This window comes from Lepidochelys kempii, chromosome 2, assembly GCF_965140265.1.
Source record: "Lepidochelys kempii isolate rLepKem1 chromosome 2, rLepKem1.hap2, whole genome shotgun sequence".
Lineage (NCBI taxonomy): Eukaryota > Metazoa > Chordata > Testudines > Cheloniidae > Lepidochelys > Lepidochelys kempii.
The window spans coordinates 232,066,722-232,090,549 of NC_133257.1; the positions used below are offsets into that span (position 1 = coordinate 232,066,722).

Sequence of the window (23,828 nt, forward strand, 5' to 3'; positions counted from 1 at the left end):
ATAAGGGATGGCTCCTCTTCTTTGGGTTTTTTTTTATTTGTGTTTGTTTAGTGAATGTAGCCTCTCATTTCCTTCACTTTAATTAAAATACCCAAACTAAAAAGTTTCATTTTCTAGTTGAGCAAAATGTTTAATTTGACCCCCAAAAATTGTTACCAACTTTTCAGATTTCTCAAGCACACAGACATGCACACACAAACTTTGATTCTGGTCAACTGGGAGAAGTTTTTCAGAAATTCCAGCAAACCTAAAAATCAGTTATTCATACAGCTCTAGTTGATACCGCTAATAAACATGATCCAGAGAGATGGACGTTCTGGCTTTGGTATAGCAGAATCCATTAAGTAGTTAGATCTCTTTATTGAGTGGAACATGTACAATAAAAAAATAATCTCATGCTAATTTAAGATGAAATAGTAGAGTAGACTGACACATACCAAAGAACAATTTTTATTATCAATAATGGGCATTCTAATAAAAAGCAGGTCAATAAAAAGAAAACACATTAAAAATTCCATCATTGTAAAGCCATTAGCTGAAAGTAGTACTGCTTCTTGCTGTTATTAAAGTGGAGAAGTTGTCACAGGGGATTTACTGGCTATCACTCACTTGGAAGTCAGCATTCATTTTCCCACAGATTTCAGTAAGGCCTTTACAGCAGCTATATATCTGAGTTTTGGGATGACTAAAATTTCATTTATAAGATAAGATTATAACATGCAAGGCAAATATTTGCCTCCTATTTTATTTGTTTTTAAAAATATATATATATCTTCTATAATAGATTTAAAGTTTGTACCTTTTCCTTATTAGTTTACTTGTCATAGAAACAGTTTGGTCTTATTTGTTGCTTTAAGGAACAATAAAACTCAGTATTTCAAAGACAAATTTAGAAATGTCTGGGAGATATTTTCCATTTTAATCTGTACTTGGTTTTGTTTGTGTGTTTTCCCCCACACAGGAGGATACAGATCATAATTATTATACTTCCAGGACATACGGCCCATTTGATTCTGTCAGCCGGGATTTGTGGGTGAACATAGACCAAATGGAAAAAGACAAAGTGAAGATCCACGGGATTTTGTCCAATACCCATCGGCAAGCAGCAGTAAGGGATTCGCTATACATTGATACTCTCCCTCTTTGACTGGCTTTGATATTTTTCTCCTATGACTGACACATCAATAATTATCTAGGACAACTTCTACTAAAGGTGGTTCACCTCTGCATTTATAGCTCAGAGCTCTGGATGTCTGTACAATGCTGTGATAAAAAAAATATATGTTGCTTTAGTGCATCTGCTGCAAGTGTCCCTTGGGGAATATTTTCCTCAAGGAACTTTTTCCAGATGGACTGAAAATTCACCTTAGTTGTGTTCGAGGTTAGATCAAAAACTATGATGCACAAAGCAATCCTGCTGCTGTTGAAGGGGAATTTTGCCCCTGGATTCACTGACATCAGGTTTGGGCTCAAGATTAAATTGCTTAACTCCTGTTTTTAACCCCAACAGGGAGTAGACTTGCATTTACATTTTAAATTTGTATGAAGTGCCAGCCACATCTTCCTTTTGAGAACTCTTAAATTCTTGCCAAAATATTATGATTTAAACTTTTTTTTGTCAAATGACGATAGCTAAAGTGGCAGATGTAATTCCATTTCCAGATTAGAAATCTACGTTGGCTAATTCCAGTCACACTGTCCTGTACCATGAATACAAAAATAAGCAGCTAGCATACAATTATAATTGGATGCTGCATGATTTGCAAGTTGTATTCCCATGTCTGACCAACTACTGGAAACTGCCTGAACAGAAGAACCAATATGGGCATTAATTAAATAAGGAACATTAAGATTCTGTGTTGTGACTCAAAATTCTTGCTTCATCTACTACCCAGTTAGTTGCAACAATGAGATGAGGTTCTGACAGTTGAAAAAACTCCAGGTAGTAGCTTTGCTTGATAGCTCAATGGTTCTTAAACATGCAAGAGGGGCCTTCTGAGGCTGAGAGAACAAAAACAAAGCTAAAATTCTTTTCTCCAGTGGGTTCTGTCATATTATTTCCCATAGCCAATAAACCTACCAGTGAGGTGACAAGCTCAGAGGGAAGTAGGAGACAGACGAATCACTGTGGGATTTAGTTCAGAGTTCAAAAACCGAGGAAGGTAATAAATCCAGTAGATTTAGGCTGACAAAGGACAGCATTCAGGCAATCTTTTGCCTAGCCAAAAGGTCAAAATAAATAGCTAAGAAGTCTGTAAGGGGCTGGGGATAATGGAAATAAAGGGGTTGAGACAGTTTCCTATCTTTGGGATGAATTTAATAAAGCTCTGTATCAGTTATCTGTGACTTTTGCACACATTCTAAGTCAGTTCGTGGGGCTGGGGGTTGGGAAGTGTGCCACAAATAAGAATCTTTCATGGTTTTGCTACTCTGCCAAAGGCTTTTTCTCGTGAGCACTCTCTTCACCTGAGTTGGGGAAAAGACTGAAAAAATGCAAACTTTGTACAAAAGAACTAACAATACCTTTCCCAGAGTTGAATATTTTCCTAACAAGAAACACTCTGGCAATAGCTGGGGCCCTAAATCTAGGGTTAAATTAAAATTAGAAATGTTACATAATATTGTTTGGCAGCCTTCACCTGGCATTTTTTTCTCTGAATGCACATGTTAACTTGTAAGCACACTTGTTTCAACTTGGACCATTGTGGCTAAGCATGAGAAATTTCAGTCCAAGAGCAAAATTTTGTAAAAGTTGTGAGGGAGTGAATCCAGAGAGTTAGAATGGACTGACACTTAAAATGCTGCAGTGTCGCAGCTGCACCATACTGCAGTGCTTCAGTGAAGACACTACATATGCTGGCGGGAGGGGTTCTCCCATCGGCGTAGGTACTCCGCCTCCCTGAGAGGCAGTAGCTAGATCAGTGGGAGAATTCTCCCATTGACCTAGAGCTGTCTTCACTGAGGGTTAGGTCAGTTTAACTGTGTCACTCAGGGATGTGGATTCTTCATGCCCCTAAGGGCTTGTTTTCATGGTGAACATCCAGGAAAATTAATCCAAATTAACTAAAGATGTGAATTTGAAGTGGATTAGTTAAACCATATTAAACCAAAGTGAATTAAACTAAACCAAATTAAGGTCCCTTTAATTCTGATTAACAGCATCCACACAGGGATGTAATGTGGTTTAACTAATCCATTTCATATTCACCTCAGAGAGTAACAGTGAATCCACCTGCTTTGTGTCCATAATAGATAGAGATGTAAGTAATGATGTTTGCCCACAAAATTCAATTATAGGCATAAAAATCCAGGCATAGATTTTGCTATTGTTTTTAAGACCTCTCTTGAGACCTCTGTTTTATGTCCTCTCTTAAAGATGGATAAGTACCAATGAATCTACCAGTAAGGTTTTATTTCTCTGTGTGTAATTGATTTGTATTTGCATGTTGGATCCACCAACACCCACATATGCTGCATGGCTCAGCTGTCATGGAATGATAGTTTGGAATTGGACACATTCTACTTACCTGGCTCCTACATGGATATTTTACAGGAAAATTTTAAAAATAACTCTCTATACTAAAAGCCTTTTTAATGAATTATGCTTTTAATGTTGCTTTCATAATTCACTCGGCTTTCTGCTAGCCCAGGGACCAAGACTTTTAGTTCAAAGGGTAAAAAATAGTAATTCTAAAAGACTGATTATAGTTAAGTCAAGATTCTAATCTTGCATCTAGAGAAAAGGAATGTGGGCTATAGTTGTACTTGACACCAGTTCATAGCTTTATGCTTCCTTACAAATGATCACCGTGATGACTTTTGAAAAAAAGAAACCACAAAACTAGTATAGTATTTAAAATGCCAAATGGGCGGTCTGGTTGGAGCTTGGCAGAAACATCTCTCATCTCCTTGTGCAGAGATGAAACTCCTTCATTACTCAATGAAAGGTCAATTCACACATCTTGCTGAGACTTAGTGATTTAGATGCTGATGACTTCTTAAGCATCATTCTTTAGTATAGGAAAACAAGGATTCAGATTTGCTTAAAAGCTCAGTGTTAATGCATTTTATAATTTGGGGATTCTGAACAGATGTAATAAAGCTTGAACATATTGTATCAACTTGTAAACCGTTCGGAGCTTGAGGTCATAATGAATTAGAAAGGTAATTTTGCAAAACTATAATTTGGAAAGATTCATTGGACACTTAGTTTTCCCTAGATTCACAGTAAGATCTCAAATTTGACCTCCTGCCTCAATGTTTCAATAATTTGGCAATCTAAATGTTCTTATTTCTTGGATGAGAACTTCTGCTATTTTTGTAATTTTAATTTTTAAACGTTTTTTCAATAAATTACTATTTGGAATTTTGACACTGAAATTTGTATCCTGAGAGATGTTTGGGTTTGTTTACCTTCCACTTCCCTAATATAGTGGTTTATTATCATAAGGTAGCTCATTAGTGTTTGCATTTGTTTATTTTTAAAAATAAAACATTAGTTGTGAAAAAATAGGTAATTAGAAATGATAAAATAAGACAGAGAAATTAGAAATTATGAAAATTTAGAAAAAAAATAGAAAAATTCCAAAGTAAGAAATTGTACTTTCCTAATGGATATAAGGAAGGAAAATGAGGTACAAGCCTGCAGTTATATATAGTGTCATTTCAAAGTTGTGCAGCTATTAGGACAGATGTAACTACCTGTATACAGGACATTAATAATGCCCACCTCACGGCCATGCTGGGATATCATTTCTGTAATAACTGCCTATAGAACACAACGATATCTATAGGACTGACACATCAAGAAATCAGTGTTTCTGACATGGCAATTTGCCTGTAAGTATTTTCTGTATGATTCCTTCTGGGAATGCTAAGAATTATGGTATCACCTTTCTTCCACCATCACCTCAAAATAACTAATGGACAAAATACCTGTTCAGTCTACAAGTAAATAAATGTGTTCTGCAATACTGAAAGAAACATATAGCTTCTGAGTTGCCCATACCATTTCTTACTCTTGTTTTTCAAGGGAAAAGGAACAATGAAGATTAGCCATGAAGTGTGTCAGTTCTAAGTCCTGCACTATCAATGCTTAATGATATTATTCCACAGTTCTCATTGGAATCATGAACAGTCAATTAATACAGTCTTCCTTTGTTTCTATTCTATCTTTGAAAATAAAAAGGATTATATTTTCCCATCTACAACTCTTTCTCAACATTTTTATTTATTCTTTTTATTTGTCATTAATATTTTGGCAATAAAATTAAACTCCAGTTGTGATTTGGATGCACAGATTCATTGGTAGGGCATCTAATAACAGATTTGCTGAATCAGGAAGGTACCAGATATTTAGTGAATACACAATTCTCTTTTGTGCACACAAATTCTATCACCTGTGCATGGAAAGAGCTTCTCTCCTGCAGAGAATATCAACCCTACAGCATTATAAATGCGAAAGTTCATATAAGCTTTCCAGCTGGAAAGGTGAGCATGTCTTAAATGATGGTTGTCCTTAAAAATACACCTTTAAAAACAGACGTTTATGCCCTGTATTACAGATGATTATTTAAATCCTAATATTGTATTAAACAGATATTACAGTTCCAGGATTTAGGGCCCAACTGTACAAATGAAATCAATGAGAGCTCAATATTTGTTGAATGGGCACAGGATGGGTCTTTTAATAGTACAGCTTTTAATTCAGAGTCCTGCTATATTGCTAAGGGGGCACAGTTGTTTGCCAAAGTGATTCTAAATTGTTGTAAAAGCTATTCTAAATGAGCTGAACAGGAGTAAGGGGAGATATAGGTAGAAATAACAATGGTTAATGTTAAGCAAAAAATAAAAAAAATTAAAAACCCTCTACTTTCTGGTCTGGGCAGAAAGAAATAGTCTGGAGGCAAGACTTAGAACAGTGAAGATTTAAAGAAGTATGTTGAAGATGTAGATACTTAAAAGGAAATATGAATGGGCTTATAAGAAAGGAAGAAAAAAGTAAGATAATTATAAACCAAAGTGGAGAGAGAAGAAATAAATACTGCTATGCTGGTCACTCACAAGTGACCATATCTATTTAAACAGCAAAATCTGCTGCTGCTTTACTCCTTTTTTATGAGTACATATTTTTCTTACCCAATATTGGGGGGCTTGTATGTTTTACCTGTGTCCCTCAGTATTGTTTTGGTCAGAAAATTTGGCATTTTTAAGCTGTGCTGTTGGAAATAATGTATAACAGAAGAAGCACATGGACAATAGAGTATGTACATTAATATACCATGTTTGTCAACAAAGAAAACATGTTGGGAAAAAGCTGTTCACATATTGTCATTAGATGTGCCATCTTGCCTTGAAGTATTCAGTTTATATATAGAGAGAGAGAGTCTACATAGTCCAATTAGCACAATGAAAATGCGTTTTGCTGTTCCAGTTGTAAACAAAAAAAAGTAATAACAAATCCCTTCAAAATTCTGGTTTCCATTTAAGAGGAAAGAAAATCTAATTTCAAGTCACTGTAATCTTCAGTGGTTAATTTCATGCCAAATAAGTCATTAAAAATCTCTGATGGCTGGAGAAACTGATCCTTTTGCAAGGGAGCCAAATTCAATCCAAAGGTAGTATACAAATTAAAAACAAGACAGAAGTAGGCTTAGAAAAATACATTTGAAGGATATTTTAAATACAGACCATTGCCTGCAATTGATGGAGTGGACAAATATTAGGGTATGTTGTAATATTCAGGTACTATTATAGCCATGAAATAATGATGGTTGTCATACTAAGAAAAAAGGCAGAAATAACCTTGCTTAGTGGAAACCCTTCCCAAACATGATGATTACCCATACCGAATAGAATCATCCATTTAGTGGGGCTGTATTTTTTTTTAATTAGTAGTGTAGATCCTATGTTTCCATGTGCTGTGTTTTCAGGCCTTTAGCTCGTACACTTTTTTTTCCTCCAATTTAACCACTGGGGATTCCAAATGGCAAGGCTGCTTTAAAAATGGCAGGAATAAATGGGTTAATCACATTTTGAAGTGGAGGGCTCTTCGTTTTTCTCTTCCTATTCTTCACATTATTGATTTTTCTTTTTTGGTGTTGTTCCTTGCAGAGAGTGAATCTGTCCTTCGATTTTCCATTTTATGGCCATTTCCTACGTGAAATTACTGTGGCAACTGGGGGTAAGTGGCTTTCTACCCATTCACTTTAAGGAATCTGACAAGAGTTTCCTGCAGCTGTTTAAAAATGCCTTTTCTTCAGATGTCAAGAGATAAAGTGTAGTATTTATTTGGGAAATATTCCTTTCCACAGAAAGCACATAACAAAATAATTGTCATGTTGGAAAAACCTCCAGCTGCTCAAGTGAAACTGATCTAAAAGTGTTTTCAGTAGGAAAACAAATAGTGTGAATAATTTCCTGTTTAAGTATTTCCCCATTCTCCTTTTGTTTTTACTTCCTTTTGTGATCAGAGCTATAATGCTGGTTATGGAAATTGGTCAGAAGCCACAAAGGAGGGCAAACATAAGCAGGGGAGAAACAAAATGATTTTTTTTCAATTCCAGATTTTTTTTCTTTTGCTGACCTCTGGAAAAAGTAGAGACGGGCCTAAACTACATCCCCTATTCCGAGACCCATCCCCCAGTTCTGGGGAAGATTTTATACAGATCCAACCTTTGTGGCTTGGGTTTATCTGTATAATGGGCCTAACTCAAAACTTTGGGAAAACTTGGATTTGGATCTGAACATCATAGCATAGGCCCATTTCTGTTAACAGATTTACAATTTCTGAGGCAGTGTATCCAACTAGAGGGTTCAATGCAGGTAGAGGAAAGTCTGTTAGGAAAGCTACTAGTGAGATGAGAGAGTGGCACAGCTCAGCGGAAAACTGGGCTCACTGTTTGTGGAAGTTAGTGATGGGCAGTTGTGACATTGACCGGGGTATAATCTGGACTGTTAAACAGCTGTGTCCCCTCAATTCTCCAGCCTTTTACCCTGTTTTGCTGTAAGAACCACTCCTGTTCTGGTTACATAGCCTCTAGCATGCAAAATCACTCCCAACTGAATTATGAGAATGCTCTGGCCAGTCACTCCTGAATTATATCACAGGGTGACACCAGGATACTTCCAGTCCCAGACTCTCCTCCAGAAATGTGTATCGTACTGCCTGCCCCTTCCTTTTGGACACTACAAATTCATAGAAAGTCCGTCATTTCAATAATTAAAAATGATGTGCAGGGACGCTGTTATCTCAAATGGACGTTCCCAAATGCATCAATCCAAACACACTGGTTTAGATAAAACAATTCTATTAACTACAGAAAGATAAATTTTAAGTGATTACAAGTATTGAGGCATAAAAGTCTGAATTGGCTTCATAAAATTAAAAGGTAAAACACAAATTAATATCTTAACAAGCTAAGTGAATTTAAAGCAAAAAGGTCTCTCTTACCACATGTTCAAGCAGTCTTACTGGCTGAATCTTTCAGACAGGATCCCTCCCCAGTCCAATGATTCTTCCTTTGCCTTTAAAGTGTGGATGCTGTGAGTAGAGATGAAGAAAGAGATGAATTGGGGCTTCTCTTCTGATTTTTTATAGTTGTCTTTTCCCTTTGAAGATCATCTCCACTTGGGGTTCAGGAGACACGAGGTCTTGGGGATGGGAATCTTCATCTGCTTTTTTTTTTTGCCAATATATAAATTTCTCACTCACATCCTTCTTCCTGCCAAAGAAAGGCTGCTTAACCAAATCATAGTCCATTTGATTTTATTCACACTTGGCTGAGGTGTTGGCTAACCTTCTGTCTCTGGGGAACTGGTTGTTTCCCCAGACTTGGATCATATCTTATACAGTAGAATGTTGGAACTTTACATACAATGTCACCATGCATATTTACCAGGACAATAATGTTCAGCAGATTCTGAGTTTTCAAATTATACCTGTGTGATACTTTGTACCCCAAAGCAGCACCATGGCACCCCTATATTTACAATGGTTTTATGATTATGATATGTTTTGTAAAAAAATGCCTTGTAAAGTATCATTTTAAAAAGTCTTAATCTGTTGAACATTAATATCCTGTTGAATTGTATGTGTTATCATTGTATGTGGAGTTACGAAGTTTTGTTATGTGTAGGTTCCTGAAATATGTTATGAAGTTGGAAACACCCAGGCCCATTAAGGGGAATACACACTCACAGGCACTACCCCAGGTACTGTATACATTGGAGACCTCTCAGAGAGAGCATGTAGACAATGGAGACTGCTTGACTCACAACATAGCAAAAGATCTTTCCAGCAACCTGGAGGAACCTATAAAGGAGAGGAAGTGACATCATTATTTGTCCTCACTCCCCTCACATCTCAACACCTGGAAAGACATCTGGAGAACAAAGACTTTGAGCAGGGAAGGTGGTCCCAGGCTAGAAAGAAGAATCCTAACTTGTGTGTTAAGAAACTATACCATCAGGCTAAGACACTGCTTGATTCGAATTCTGTCTAGTTTATAAAACTCAGATTGTGATTTTACTTTTATTTCCTAGGTAACCATTTTTATTCTGTACGCTTATTACTTATAATCACCTTCTGTAGTTAATAAATCTGTTTTATATTGTAGCTAAAACAGTGGGTTTTGCTTGAAGTGCATGGGAAGTCTGCTCAGGAACAAGAGATGGTGCATGTCCTCTCCACATTGAGGGAGGGGTGGACTGGGTAATAAATTTATGCTGGTCAGGCTTCTGACCAGGGCAAGATGGTACAGCTCTGGGATCCCAGGCTGGGGAGATGTGGGGAATTGGCTCTCAATTGTTGGTTCATGAGTGGCTAGGAGAAGCATTCATGTAATTCAGCTGGGTGTGTCCCTGCCTGTGGATGTCTGTGTGAGTGCAGGACCTGGAGAGGTTTGCATCTTGTCAAAGCATCACAATGTGAGAGGGAGCCCAAGTTGGTAAGACAGAGGACTCAGCTGTTCCCCAGTTCCAGGTTGAACCCTGGGGAACCTGTCACAACCTCACAAGGCATATTTTGTACAAAATTTATCACAGTCTTGTAAAAAGGGTGAACATAGAGGTACAGACTGTCACAGCAGTGTGGTAGTTGCTTGTTACCAAGAGTACCAGTTTTCCAAGTCAGTAGCTGCTGACTGCCCCATTTCCATTGTTTAGATAAAGGCTTGGTACCTTGGATGAGACATACTTAGTCTCCCTCCAGATGCAACAGAATTCTTATGCGTGCTGATTGAGCTTGTAGAAAGGGTTGTGTGTTCAGGTTCAGGTTTTGATTCACCATGTAGTCTCAGAGTATGGGGAATTTTTTCCTTTACCATATACGAGCTGTGTGTATGCTTAGGACCCAATCCTGTGAATAGTTTTGCACAGTAATCTGCCTTGCAGTGTAATGTAACTGTGACCTCATCCTTCCTCTAGGAATACATAACACATTGCACACTTAACGTATGTACATATGTCAACTTTGAATACTTGCTAAGGTTGTAATCAACGTGTGGGAGATGAATCTCTCCTTTGAAGAGGGGTTCTTTCTCTGTGGGAGAAATCTCCTTGAAAAGAGGGAGAACTCTTTAACTGTCATTGGAAATGTGCTGTGTGTCCCAGAACTGGGTATTTCCTTGTTCTTAAGGGTTTGCATTGCTTAACCAGTCTTAATCCCTTTTCAACATAGTTGTTTTATGGAGTTTTCTGTTTCCTGTATAGTGCTGTCATTGAGTTTGTTGAATGAGATTTTTCACTTAGTATTTCAATGAGCTCTGGTCATTGTTGCTGGAAAGTTGTATACTAACATGGTCTTTAAATTGAAAAAATTGTAAAGGGGGAGGAAAGGACTAAAACAAGCAGATTCAATGGCACATTAAATCCTCATGATGGTGAAATGTTGTGGGTGCCCTGTCTACCCAACAGCTTTTCACCTATTTCACCCATAGGAAAATCACTGCTTCAGAGTTGGCTATTGAAGACACTGCGTAGATGTAGACCTTCTTTCAGTTTCATCTGTTAAACTAAAATTAGGTGCTGCTTCTGAGTAGTCTTGATGAGAAGTTATTGTGTTTGGCTCAACAAAGAAGTGGGAATGAAATGATTGGTTTGGGGATTTAATGTGTCATTGTCCATTTCAACAAGGTTACTGAATTTATGACTAGGAGGTAAAACTGTTTCAAGCGTTTTTAGCATAATTCATCATGTACAGCTCTTAAAGAGGTCAACATCTGTCATATGTGATTCCCGTATATGTTAACGGTGATATTTATTTATTTATTTATTAATGCTTTCTGAATACCACTGGAGGGCTTCAGGTCTTTAATAATAGAAGGTATCATCATAAGTTGCTCAGTGTCAGTTGACTGTGAAATTTCCTAGAAACTTATGGCCAACAGGTTTTTTTATTCCTTTGCTCAGGTTTTTTGATAATTTCATGCTAAACCTACCTGAACTGTGACCTGTCCTGTGCATAGGCAGGAGGGAGCTAAGCACAAGGAGCCTCTCTTCCTCTGCTCGCCAATGCCAACTAGCAGATCTAGCTGGCTGAGCAGCAAGGTGCACACTCCCTGTGGAGCTCTGGGAGGAATTGTGCCAGGAGACCCAATCCTTCCCAAAGCTGTCCCGGGGCTTTGGTGGCTTCAAATCCTCCTCAATGCAGTGTCTTTTTATTTTATTTTTTGTATTAATTTTCCATGCTAATAGCACTAATAGCTCTTCACTATTTTCTCTTTGTATGTGGCAAGCTTTTTCATAGATATTTCATAAATATTTAGGTCAGAAGGGACCATTATGATCATCTAGTCTGACCTCCTGCACAACACAGGCCACAGAATTTCACCCACCGCTCCTGCAAAAAACCTCACACCTATATCTGTGCTATTGAAGTCCTCAAATCGTGGTTTAAAGACTTCAAGGAGCAGAGAATCCTCCAGCAAGTGACCCGTGCCCCATGCTACAGAGGAAGGCGAAAAACCTCCAGGGCCTCTTCCAATCTGCCCTGGAGGAAAATTCCTTCCCGACCCTAAATATGGCGATCAACTAAACCCTGAGCATATGGGCAAGATTCATCAGCCAGCTTTGTAATTCATTGCTCTATGTTTTCAAATGGAGACCTGTGTCATCTAATGTAAGTTCCTTAGCAGGCTCTTTTCCTGTTCCCACATCTGACCAACAGAGCATTTCTCTTCAATAATATCCGTTGCTGTGTCTTCTAGCATAGTTATGCAGGGTGGCAGGAAGTACAGCCTCTGGTAATTCATATGTTAGCCCCCAAGTCTTATCTCGATTACTAGGCTCTAATGAGGTTTTGGAGTTTGTGTCACTACCCTTAGGGTCATAAAGTTTGTTTCCAGTCTTTCCATGGAACAAAAAGATACTGCTATAAAAATGTATTCTGCAAAGGAAGGATTTTACTAAAGTCAGTGTGTGGCTTGAAGACCGTGGGAAGGTCACCTGTTTCCAGTTTTAACACAGCTACTTGGTAATAACAAAAAGGTTGTGCATGTGAAGTGAAAATGATGTTTGATCATGAAACCGTCTTCAGAACCATAAAGGAACAGTTAAGATCATTAAAGAGTAGTATTAGTGAGAAAATGTACCCAATTAGATATGGACCTACTTTTATATTTTAATTGTGGAGCCTGTCAAGATATGATTAATCTTTTTTAAAAAAAAATTCTGAGTTAAAAAAAACGTCTTTTTTCCATGCAACCCATAATTAGACTGTGGATTTCATTGCCACAAGATGTTGTTGGGACCAAAAACTTAGCAGGGTTCAAAGAGGAATGGGACATTTATAAGACTTAATAAGAATTTCCAGAATTATAAAAGTAAAGACTTGAGGATCTGAAGATGTTTTAGAAGGGATACCAACTCTCATGCTTCCAGGTTTAAGACACTCTGTAATTATTAGCATTGAAAAGATTTTCCTGAGGAGCAAACTATCCCTCCTCTCCACACTGCAGCTTATTGCACTTTCTTCTCAAGCATCTGGTACTGGCCACTATCAGAGAAAGGATACTGAACTAAATGGACCACAAAGATCTTATCCAGTATAACAATCTATATCTATATATATATATATATATACACACACACAAAATATTTTAAAAGCTTTTTCATTTTTTAAATTACAAGAATATGCACAAACATTTTTTTCTCTTTCATTAACACCCATTGATCTAAGACTGTGGTTCTCAACCAGGAGTACACGTACCCCTGGGGGTGTGCAGAGGTCTTCTAGGGGGTACATCAACTCTTCTAGATATTTGCCTAGTTTTACAACAGGCTACATAAAAACCACTAGCGAAGTCAGCACGTACTAAAATTTCATACAGACAATGCCTTGTTTATACTGCTCTATATACTATACACTGAAATGTAAGTGCAATATTTATTTTCCAACCCATTTATTTTATAACTGTATGGTAAAAATGAGAAAGTAAGCAATTTTTCAGTAATAATGCACTGTGACACTTTTGCCTTTTTATGTCTGATTTTGTAAGCAAGTAGTTTTTAAGTGAGGTGAAACTTGTAGTACGCAAGACAAATCATACACCTGAAATGGGTGCAGTAGTCTGGAAAGGTTGAGAACCACTGATCTGAGAGGTTTCAGAGTAACAGCCATGTTAGTCTGTATTCGCAAAAAGAAAAGGAGTACTTGTGGCACCTTCTTTTTGATCTGAGAGAGTGGCACTGTACTTATAAAGTTATATCTGATCAATACAAAGATATACAATGGACTATACTATGTTGAAATAATTTATTGTAAGTCCTCATTTCCTTTTGAACTGCTCTGAGTTCCGTATTACTCTTGCTGATACTTGCTCAGTTATGGGTTTACTCTGATCAAGCAGAATCTTATAGGCCATGCCATGAATACTGGTTTTTAGCCAGATTTAGCAATCATAATAGAGCTTTTTTTTTACCGATTTTTGAAGTTTTAACATCAGTAATGCCAGGGGTACTCAACTATGGGATTTTAGGAACAAGAACTTTAACCGTGTCCTTCATTGTGGTCTTGGAAAAATTAATCTGAATACTTATACCCACATCATTTCTTCCATCAAGCATGCCCTTTAATTTCATGTGGAAATGGTACCCAAGAATGCTGGGGTTTTGGCACTCACACATAGAAAAATTGCATGTAGGGCCTAAATGTGGAATACATTATTACTGTGATGGGATCAGTCACAGAGACCCCCTTGGGACTGTCACCTGATGTGCTGGAATTACCTCTGTGCCCGTTTTCCACTGCGAGCTTGGGACTCCAAATCCTGCCTTGTTGAGCCAGACACGCTAGTCTGCTGCAACACAGACCCAGGTTTGGTCCATGCCCCCAAAGCTGCAGACTTTAACCAAAAACTGCTCAGCAAGTCACCTGTCTTCAGCACCCAGACGCACAGTTCCCAATAGGATCCAAACCCCCAATAAATCTGTTTTAGTCTGTATAAAGCTTGTACAGGGTAAACTCGTAAATTGTCCTCTCTCTATAAAACTGATAGAGAGTTATGCACAGCTGTTTGCTCCCCCAGATATTAATATTAAGTATAAAAAGTAGGATTTATGTGGTTTCAAGTAATAACAGAAAGAACAAAGTAAGTTACCAAGCAAAATAAAACAAAACACGCAAGTCTAAGCCTAATACATTTAAGAAACTGAATACAGGCAAATCTCACCCTCAGAGATGTTCCAGTAAGCTTCTTTCACAGACTAGACCCCTCCTTAGTCTGGGCCCAGTCCTTTCCCCTGGTACAGTTCTTGTTAGTTCCAGCTCAGGTGGTAACTAGGGGATTTCTCATGACTGGCAGCCTCCTTTGTTCTGTTCCACCCCCTTTTATATCTTTGGCACAAGGTGATAATCCTTTGTCTCTCTCTGGGTTCCCACCCCTCCTTCTAAATGGGAGTGCATCCTATGAGACCCCAAGCCTCCATTCTTTCTGGCCTGACTCACACAAACACAGGAAGGCTTACGAGTAAACAGCCATTTACAGCCAATTGTTCTAGTTAATGGGAGCCATCAAGATCCTAAGCCACCATTAATGTCCCACACTTTGCATAATTACAATAGGACCTCAGAGTAATACTTCATATTTCTAGTTTTAGATACAAAAATGATACATTCATACACACAGGATGAACACACTCAGATTATAAGCTTTGTAATGATACCTTACAAGATACCTTTTGCATAACGCATATTCCAGAAGCATATTTCCATAAACATATGGAGTGTAACATCACAATTATGTGTTTACAAAGGCTTTAGCAGCATGAGTTTGGGACGGTGTGTTATTCATGAATGGTAAAAGCCCCAAATTAGTTAGGCAAGTTATCTACTACATGACACCTGTTTGGGTACTTGTTTATTCAGAAAATTCTACCCTTTCTGCATTGCTTTGTACAAATTTTAGAAAATTGATAAGGGAAGCAGATGGACACAAGGAGAAATCTATTGCCAGCAGAGTTAAGAATAATAAGAATGAGGGTTTTTTTAAGTATAGTAGAAACAAAAAGAATCATAACAATGGTATCATTCCATTACAAGATAGAAGTGGTAAAATTATCAACAATAACGTAGAAAAGGCAGAAGTTCAGTAAAAATGTATGTTCTATATTTGGAGAAAAACATGATGTGCTCATATCACATGATAACTCGCTTTCCATTCCACTGGTATCTCAAGGTGAACGCCTTCCGGATCCAGCACCCTGCCCCTCCTCCCACGCCCCAACCTCCTCCAACCCTGAGCCCCCTCCTGCACCCAAACGCCCTCCCTCTTAGTTAACCGGAATTTTTTACTTTCCGCAACTCCATTCCCATAACATGCTGGATAACGAAGCCTTTACTGTACATACAACATTTATCCCACGCTGTGCCATCATGTAGGCAGTATCTGTCACACATTGTAGATAAAAATTTATTCTAAGAATGCATTTGAAAATTTTTAAAAACTTTATTTTGACAGTTTTATTCATATCCACCATTTGTAAAGCCAGATGCCATAGTTACCAAGCTCCCAATTGTGTAGTGCTCAGAGGAAACCTAAAGCACCTCTAAAAACAAGTACTCCTATCCTAAAATAGTATGTCTGTATGTAAAAATGTGACAATTTTGGGCCATCCAAGGCTAGAATTCAATGCTGAATCTTACCAGGAATCTAGAGCTTTCCCCTTTCCAATGGTCTAAAGCTTCCTTTTCAAGACCAGCAGGGCCAGACGGTGTATTTTAAAACTGGTAAATTTTGTATCATGAAAACTGTAACCGACCAAGACTGAATTTTGTCACTAGTTTATTGTAGGAGGCTGGCAACAGAGAAAATGTGTTGGGGTTTTGTGCTAAACAGAGCTCTGTGGGGCTTTACAGGTGGTACTGGAAACACACTGGAGAGGAGACCTGGCTGTTTTCTGTGCCACTATCCCCCTTCGCCTAGGTTTCTGCATGGAAATCTGGGAGGTAGTTAATACAGTTATGTGCTATACTAATGATTGTTCCATGGACACACGCCTGATGAGAGAACAGGGGCTTTGTCGCCTGTACATTCTGGTGATCATAGAGTTGGGAAGTCCAGGAAGATTTCCCCTTCCCCCTTTGGGGGAACCTTTAGCAGGAAACTACGCAAAGGGAACCTCAGATTATTTCCTTCCTTTCTCTTTTCCTACTATGTAAATCTATAAAGCTGTAAAATGGATATAATGTGCTGAACAAACAAATACCCAAGCAAGTGTCATGTATTAAAAAAAATGCAAAAATCATCCTCAGCATAGATAGTCCAAAACTAAAACTAGACTCTTGGCACTGTTATAACTAGAAGTACTCATGGATAAACCTAAGATTTTGTCACAAATATTTGTAGTCAAATCAGGGACAGGTCACAGGGAATAATGAAAAATTCACAGAAGCCTGTGACCTGTCCCTGACTTCTAATAAAAATATCTGTGACAAAATAGGGAGCCTGGGCATCTGAGGGTGGGCTGGGAGCTCCAGGAGCCCCCACCGCTCATAGGGGCTCAGAGCTCCAGGACCCCTCGCCACTGGTGGCTCTGAGCAGTGGGGGGTTGCCCCTGCCATCAAGGCAGCCAGGAGTTGTGGGCAGAGGGTGGGGCGTACACCACAACTCCCTGCCTCCACGGACATCAGGGGACCCTGGTGCTGGCTGAAATCACAGAGGTTTTTGGAAGTCACAGACTATTCTTGGACTAGCCTGGTTCTCTCCTTAAAGCAAGTGATCCTTCCCCTGGGAACCCTCTTATTTCCCCTGGCTTTCCATCATTCAACTCTTACAACTCTTTCTGCTCCCACTCTTGTGTCTTATCCGTACAGACTGGATCAGGAGCTCCTAAGGGTCGGGACCATGTCTGACTTTTTCTATGAAGATCTATATATATCTACATCATTATGGCTTTGATTCACCAAAGCCCTTAAACACTTACTGGATTTTAAACATGTGGGCAGTTACACTGAAGTGTCCAGCAAGATTGATGACTCAGGCACCTAAATCTGGGGTTTAAGTGCCAAAGTACCTTTGTGGATCCCACCCCATATAACTAGCCAGTAGAACTGCTCACTTAAAGTCAACCAAGTGCTGGAGTGCTTTTTGGACAATTAAAATGGGATGGCCTACAACTAGCTTACATCATTCTAAGTGGTAGGTGTGACAAAGTTCCTCCTCTACCTTGGTGGGTCCTGCACTTATTGGCAGATTTGCTTGCCTCAGAGATTAACGGCAGCCCTCAGTTTGGCCACTTTTGTGGCTCAAATCTGCCATTCGCTCAGATAACCTCATCACTGGCCAGCATGGCGGAAAAGAGAAGAACAACACCTGCAGTCTCTGCTGATCCACGATGTAGGTCAGGAAACAGCCCTGAGACCTCCCATCTGGTGGAACCCACAGTCCAGGTCAGCTCCTCCTGTGTCTGATCAGGAGTTGGGAGGTTTGGGAGAAACCCGGGCCCACCCTCTACTCCGGGTTCCAGCCCAGGGCCCTGTGGATTGCAGCTGTCTAGAGCCCCTCCTGTAATAGCTGCGTGACGTCTACAACTCCCTGGGCTACTTCCCCATGGCCTCCTCCCAACACCTTCTTTATCCTCACCACAGGACCTTCCTCCTGGTGTCTGATAGCGCTTGTACTCCTCAGTCCTCCAGCAGCACATCCTCTCACTCCCAGCTCCTTATGTGTCCTCCTACTAACTGATGGGAAGGTCCTTTTTAAACCAGGTGCCCTGATTAGCCTGCTTGCCATAACTGATTCTAGAAAGTTCTTAATTGGCTCCAGGTGTCTGGATTAGCTTGCCTGTCTTAATTGGTTCTAGCAGGTTCCTGATTGCTCTAGGGCAGCCCCTGCTCTGGTCACTCAGGGAACAGAAAACTATTCACCCAGTGGCCAGTATATTTGCCTTCGACTAGACTCCTGTATCCCGCTGGTCTGGGTCTGTCACATAGGTTATACTCATACCTCCAGGGACTGGCTGTATGTACTCTGACTCATCCCTAATTCCTCATTATGTATGTAGAATTTAATACTTGAACAGACATTGTGCATTCTGGTTTTTAGTTGAGCAGCACTGTAAAAAAAAATCACTAATTCTTGAATTCTTTCATACTGTACTTTAACTGTACATTAAAGACCCTTAAGTCCAGTGTTGTGTGCTACTAGTGTTTGGAGGTGCTGCTTTCTAAATCTTATACATAGTGTGGTGTTTGTACCGTGAGCTGTAAGGTTATTTATGAGTTCAGGAATAAGCTTTAACTCTGTTCTGCCTTCACGGTGAGTGACTGTGAAATTCACTGTGGACATCCAGTCTCACATGCAGGTTTATCATTTTTTGTTTTTTCTGTGTGCTGCTACCACAATATTTGAGCCTCAGTTCTCAACAGAATAATTGTACTTCACAATCCCTGATCGAAAAGTTATTTACTGGGGGGGGGGAATCATTTCCAAACCTAACAAACAAGACAACTGAAAACTGATGAGAAAAGTGGATAGTATGTTTAATGTTTAATTAAAAAAGGAAGTTCCTGATAATGAGTAGAAAAACAAGCCTTCCCTTCCTCCCCGGTAATATTGCATTTCACAATAACGATTCCTTACTGCAGAAAGCAATGACCTAATAAAACCTGTTCAGGCCCTTCAACTTTCTAATATCTACAGAAACTATAAGATGTATTTTAAAATCAATGTTTGCACCCTACTGCTCTGTTTCATAAAATAAAATCAGTCTGACTGGCAATGGGTCAAACAAATTTGGAAAAATTCATATAACCTCTTGAGACAGAGTGCAGGGAGTGAACAGGTGAGCCTGCACTCTGATCACTTAGATCAGTGATACTCAGTCCTCAGTGGTTCAGGAGCCAAATTAGTGTTTAATATTACCCAAAAGAGCCACAGTAGTGTGAATTAATTGTTTCATTTACTCTCTAGATAGATAGATATTCTCACAGCAAAATGACTGACCAAGTATTATTTTATAAACTACAGTTGATAAACTACAACATAGTAAAAGCATCCTGATTGGTTAATAACTTAGACTGGTTAATTAAATCACACAGTGTTTTAATACCATATGCTGCTGTCAAGGTTCCTCCCCCACTTTGAACTCTAGGGTACAGATGTGGGGATCTGCATGAAAACCCTCCTAAGCTTATCTTTACCAGCTTAGGTCAAAACTTCCCCAACGTACAAAATATTCCACCCGTTGTCCTTGGATCGGCCGCTACCACCACCAAACTAATACTGGTTACTGGGGAAGAGCTGTTTGGACGCGTCTTTCCCCCCAAAATACTTCCCAAAACCTTGCACCCCACTTCCTGGACAAGGTTTGGTAAAAAGCCTCACCAATTTGCCTAGGTGACTACAGACCCAGACCCTTGGATCTTAAGAACAATGAACAATCCTCCCAACACTTGCACCCCCCCCCTTTCCTGGGAAATGTTGGATAAAAAGCCTCACCAATTTGCATAGGTGACCACAGACCCAAACCCTTGGATCTGAGAACAATGAAAAAGCATTCAGTTTTCTTACAAGACGACTTTTAATAAAAATAGAAATAAATAGAAATAAAGAAATCCCCCCTGTAAAATCAGGATGGTAGATATCTTACAGGGTAATTAGATTCAAAAACATAGAGAACCCCTCTAGGCAAAACCTTAAGTTACAAAAAAGATACACAGAGAAATAGTTACCCTATTCAGCACAATTCTTTTCTCAGCCATTTAAAGAAATCATAATCTAACACATACCTAGCTAGATTACTTACTAAAAGTTCTAATGACAGGTTTCAGAGTAACAGCCATGTTAGTCTGTATTCGCAAAAAGAAAAGGAGTACTTGTGGCACCTTAGAGACTAACCAATTTATTAGAGCATAAGCTTTCGTGAGCTACAGCTCACTTCCTCAGATGCACTAGTTCTAAGTTCTAAGTTAAAAGTTAAAAAAAGTTCTAAGTTAAAAAAGTTAAGTTAAAAGTTCTAAGTTCTAAGACTCCATTCCTGGTCTATCCCCGGCAGAAACCAGCATATAGACAGACACACAGACCCCTTTGTTTCTCTCCCTCCTCCCAGCTTTTGAAAGTATCTTGTCTCCTCATTGGTCATTTTGGTCAGGTGCCAGCGAGGTTACGTTTAGCTTCTTAACCCTTTACAGGTTAGAGGAGCTTTCCCCTGGCCAGGAGGGATTTCAAAAGGGTTTACCCTTCCCTTTATATTTATGACACGCCCCCCAAATCTCAGCTAGGGTGAAACACTGGCTGGGATTTCTTCCTGGAGCTCTAAGAAAAACAGAGTTAATAAGACACATGCATCTCTAAATATACTACCAAGTACATAAAGACTAACAATATTTTCCACATCTCAAGGACGATTTTAACCAGTTGATTCTGGGAAACTTTCACGGGAGAGTGCATCAGCCACTTTGTTAGAAGCTCCTGAGATGTGTTGGATGTCGAAATCAAAATCTTGGAGAGCTAAACTCCACCGAAGAAGTTTTTTGTTAGTTTCTTTGACGGTGTGAAGCCACTTCAGTGCAGCATGGTCGGTTTGCAGGTGGAAACGCCGTCCCCAAACATATGGGCGTAGCTTTTCCAGAGCGTAGACAATGGCGTAACATTCTTTTTCAGTGACTGACCAGTTGCTTTCCCTCTCAGACAGTTTTTTGCTGAGAAACACTACAGGGTGGAATTCTTGATCAGGTCCTTTCTGCATTAAAACTGCTCCCACACCACGCTCAGACGCATCTGTGGTTACTAGGGACGGTTTGTCAAAGTCTGGGGCCCTTAGTACAGGGTCAGACATGAGTGTCGCTTTAAGCTTGTTAAAGGCCTTCTGACACTTGTCGGTCCACTGAACAGCATTTGGCTGTTTCTTTTTGGTTAGGTCTGTCAGTGGGGCGGCGATTTGGCTGTAGTGCGGTACAAATCGTCTGTAATAACCGGCCAAGCCTAAGAAGGATTGAACCTGTTTCTTTGACTTTGGGACAGGCCACTTTTGGATAGCATCCACTTTGGCCTGTAGGGGGCTGATAGTTCCTTGACCCACCTGGTGTCCAAGGTAAGTCGCTCTGTTTAGGCCTATTTGACACTTCTTAGCCTTAACAGTTAGTCCTGCCTCCCTTATGCGCTCAAGGACTTTTTGTAGATGTTCCAGGTGGTCTGCCCAGGAATCCGAAAATATGGCCACATCGTCAAGGTAGGCGACTGCATATTCTCCTAATCCCGCTAGGAGAGCATCTACAAGTCTTTCGAAAGTGGCGGGTGCATTTCGCAGCCCGAAAGGGAGTACATTAAATTCATACAGCCCGAGATGTGTGGTGAAGGCTGACCTTTCCTTGGCAGATTCATCTAGCGGTACCTGCCAGTACCCCTTGGTTAAGTCCAAGGTAGAGATGAACTGGGCCCGTCCCAGTTTCTCTAATAGTTCATCTGTGTGTGGCATTGGATAGTTGTCTGGACGAGTTACAGCGTTTAGCTTACGGTAGTCCACGCAAAAACGTATTTCCCCATCTGGTTTGGGAACTAGAACCACTGGAGATGCCCATGCACTTTCAGAGGGGCGGATTACATCCATCTGTAACATATCCTGGATCTCCCATTCTATAGCAGTTTTAGCTTGAGGAGACACCCGGTAAGGTTGGACCCTAACTGGGTGAGCATTACCTGTGTCAATGGAGTGGTATGCCGGTTCAGTCAGTCCTGGGGTGGCTGAGAACATTGGCGCGTAGCTAGCGCACAGCTCCTGGATCTGCTGTCGCTGCATACGCCCAAGGGTCATGGAGAGGTTCACCTCTTCCACACCACCAGCACATTTCCCTTCGTAGTAGACACCTTTGGGCCACTCAGCGTCGTCTCCTCCGTGGGCTGTAAACTGACAAACCTTTAATTCTCTGGAATAAAAGGGCTTTAGAGAATTAATATGGTACACCTTAGGCTTTCGGTTGGAGGTGGGGAATGCTATGAGATAATTAACAGCTCCCAGGCGCTCCTGGACCGTGAATGGCCCTTTCCACGATGCTTCCATTTTATGGGCCTGGAGCGCCTTTAAGACCATGACCTGGTCTCCTACTTTGAAGGAACGCTCTCTGGCATGTTTATCATACCAGGCTTTTTGCTCTTTTTGAGCATCCTGTAAGTTTTCTCTAGCAAGGGCTAAAGAGGTTCAGAGGGTGTTTTGTAGGTTGGTTACAAAGTCCAGAATGTTAGTTCCTGGAGAAGGTGTAAATCCCTCCCATTGCTGCTTCACCAACTGCAATGGCCCCTTAACCTCACGGCCATATACAAGTTCAAATGGGGAAAACCCTAAACTGGGGTGTGGTACAGCTCTGTAGGCAAAGAGCAACTGCTGCAATACTAGGTCCCAATCATTGGAGTGCTCATTTACGAATTTACGTATCATGGCCCCCAAAGTTCCATTAAACTTCTCCACCATGCCATTTGTTTGATGGTGGTAAGGAGTGGCAACCAAGTGATTTACCCCATGAGCTTCCCAAAGGTTTTCCATAGTTCCTGCCAGGAAATTAGTCCCTGCATTTGTGAGGATGTCGGAGGGCCAACCTACCCTGGCAAAAATGTCTGCTAGTGCCTGGCACACACTTTTAGCCCTGGTGTTGCTTAGAGCTACTGCTTCCGGCCATCGGGTGGCAAAATCCATGAAAGTCAGTATGTACTGCTTTCCTCTGGGTGTCTTTTTCGGAAAAGGACCCAGAATATCCACAGCTACTCGCTGAAATGGAACTTCAATGATGGGGAGTGGCTGGAGAGGGGCTTTGACCTGGTCTTGGGGTTTTCCCACTCTTTGGCACACCTCACAAGACTGGACATAGGTAGAAACATCCTTGCCCATTCCCTCCCAGTGGAATGACCCCCCCCAAACGGTCTTTGGTCCTGTTCACCCCAGCATGGCCACTAGGATGATCATGGGCTAAGCTCAAGAGCTTGGCCCGGTATTTAGTTGGAACTACCAACTGTCTCTGAGGATGCCAGTCTTCCTGGTGTCCCCCAGAAAGAGTTTCCTTGTATAAAAGTCCTCTTTCTACAACAAACCTGGATCGATTAGAAGAGCTGAGAGGCGGTGGGTTGCTCTGTGCCGCCGTCCAAGCTCTCTGGAGGCTTTCATCTGCTTCCTGTTCGGTCTGGAACTGTTCCCTTGATGCTGGAGACATCAGTCCCTCATTGGATTGTGGACCTAGGCTTGGTCCCTCTGGAAGCGATATAGGGGATGGAGCTGTTTCTGTTGACTGTGAACCGCTCTCCGCTGGTGCACTATGTTGGGATTCAGGCTCTGGCTGAGCCTCTTGTGTTGGGTTATCGGCTGCTGCCAGTTCAGTGTCGGTGGGGCCCTCTGGTGTTGAG

At 40.3% G+C, this 23,828-nt stretch overlaps 1 protein-coding gene across 2 annotated transcripts in view; it reads left to right on the plus strand.

Moving 5' to 3' along the window:
• The window catches only part of PLXDC2 (plexin domain containing 2), a 418,545-nt gene that overhangs the window by 230,816 nt on the left and 163,901 nt on the right, over positions 1 to 23,828 (plus strand). For both annotated transcript variants that reach the window (XM_073334185.1, XM_073334184.1), the window contains exons 3-4: positions 962 to 1,108; positions 7,114 to 7,183. In XM_073334185.1, the coding sequence (XP_073190286.1) occupies positions 962 to 1,108; positions 7,114 to 7,183 (217 nt within the window). The remainder of the gene's footprint in view (positions 1 to 961; positions 1,109 to 7,113; positions 7,184 to 23,828) is intronic.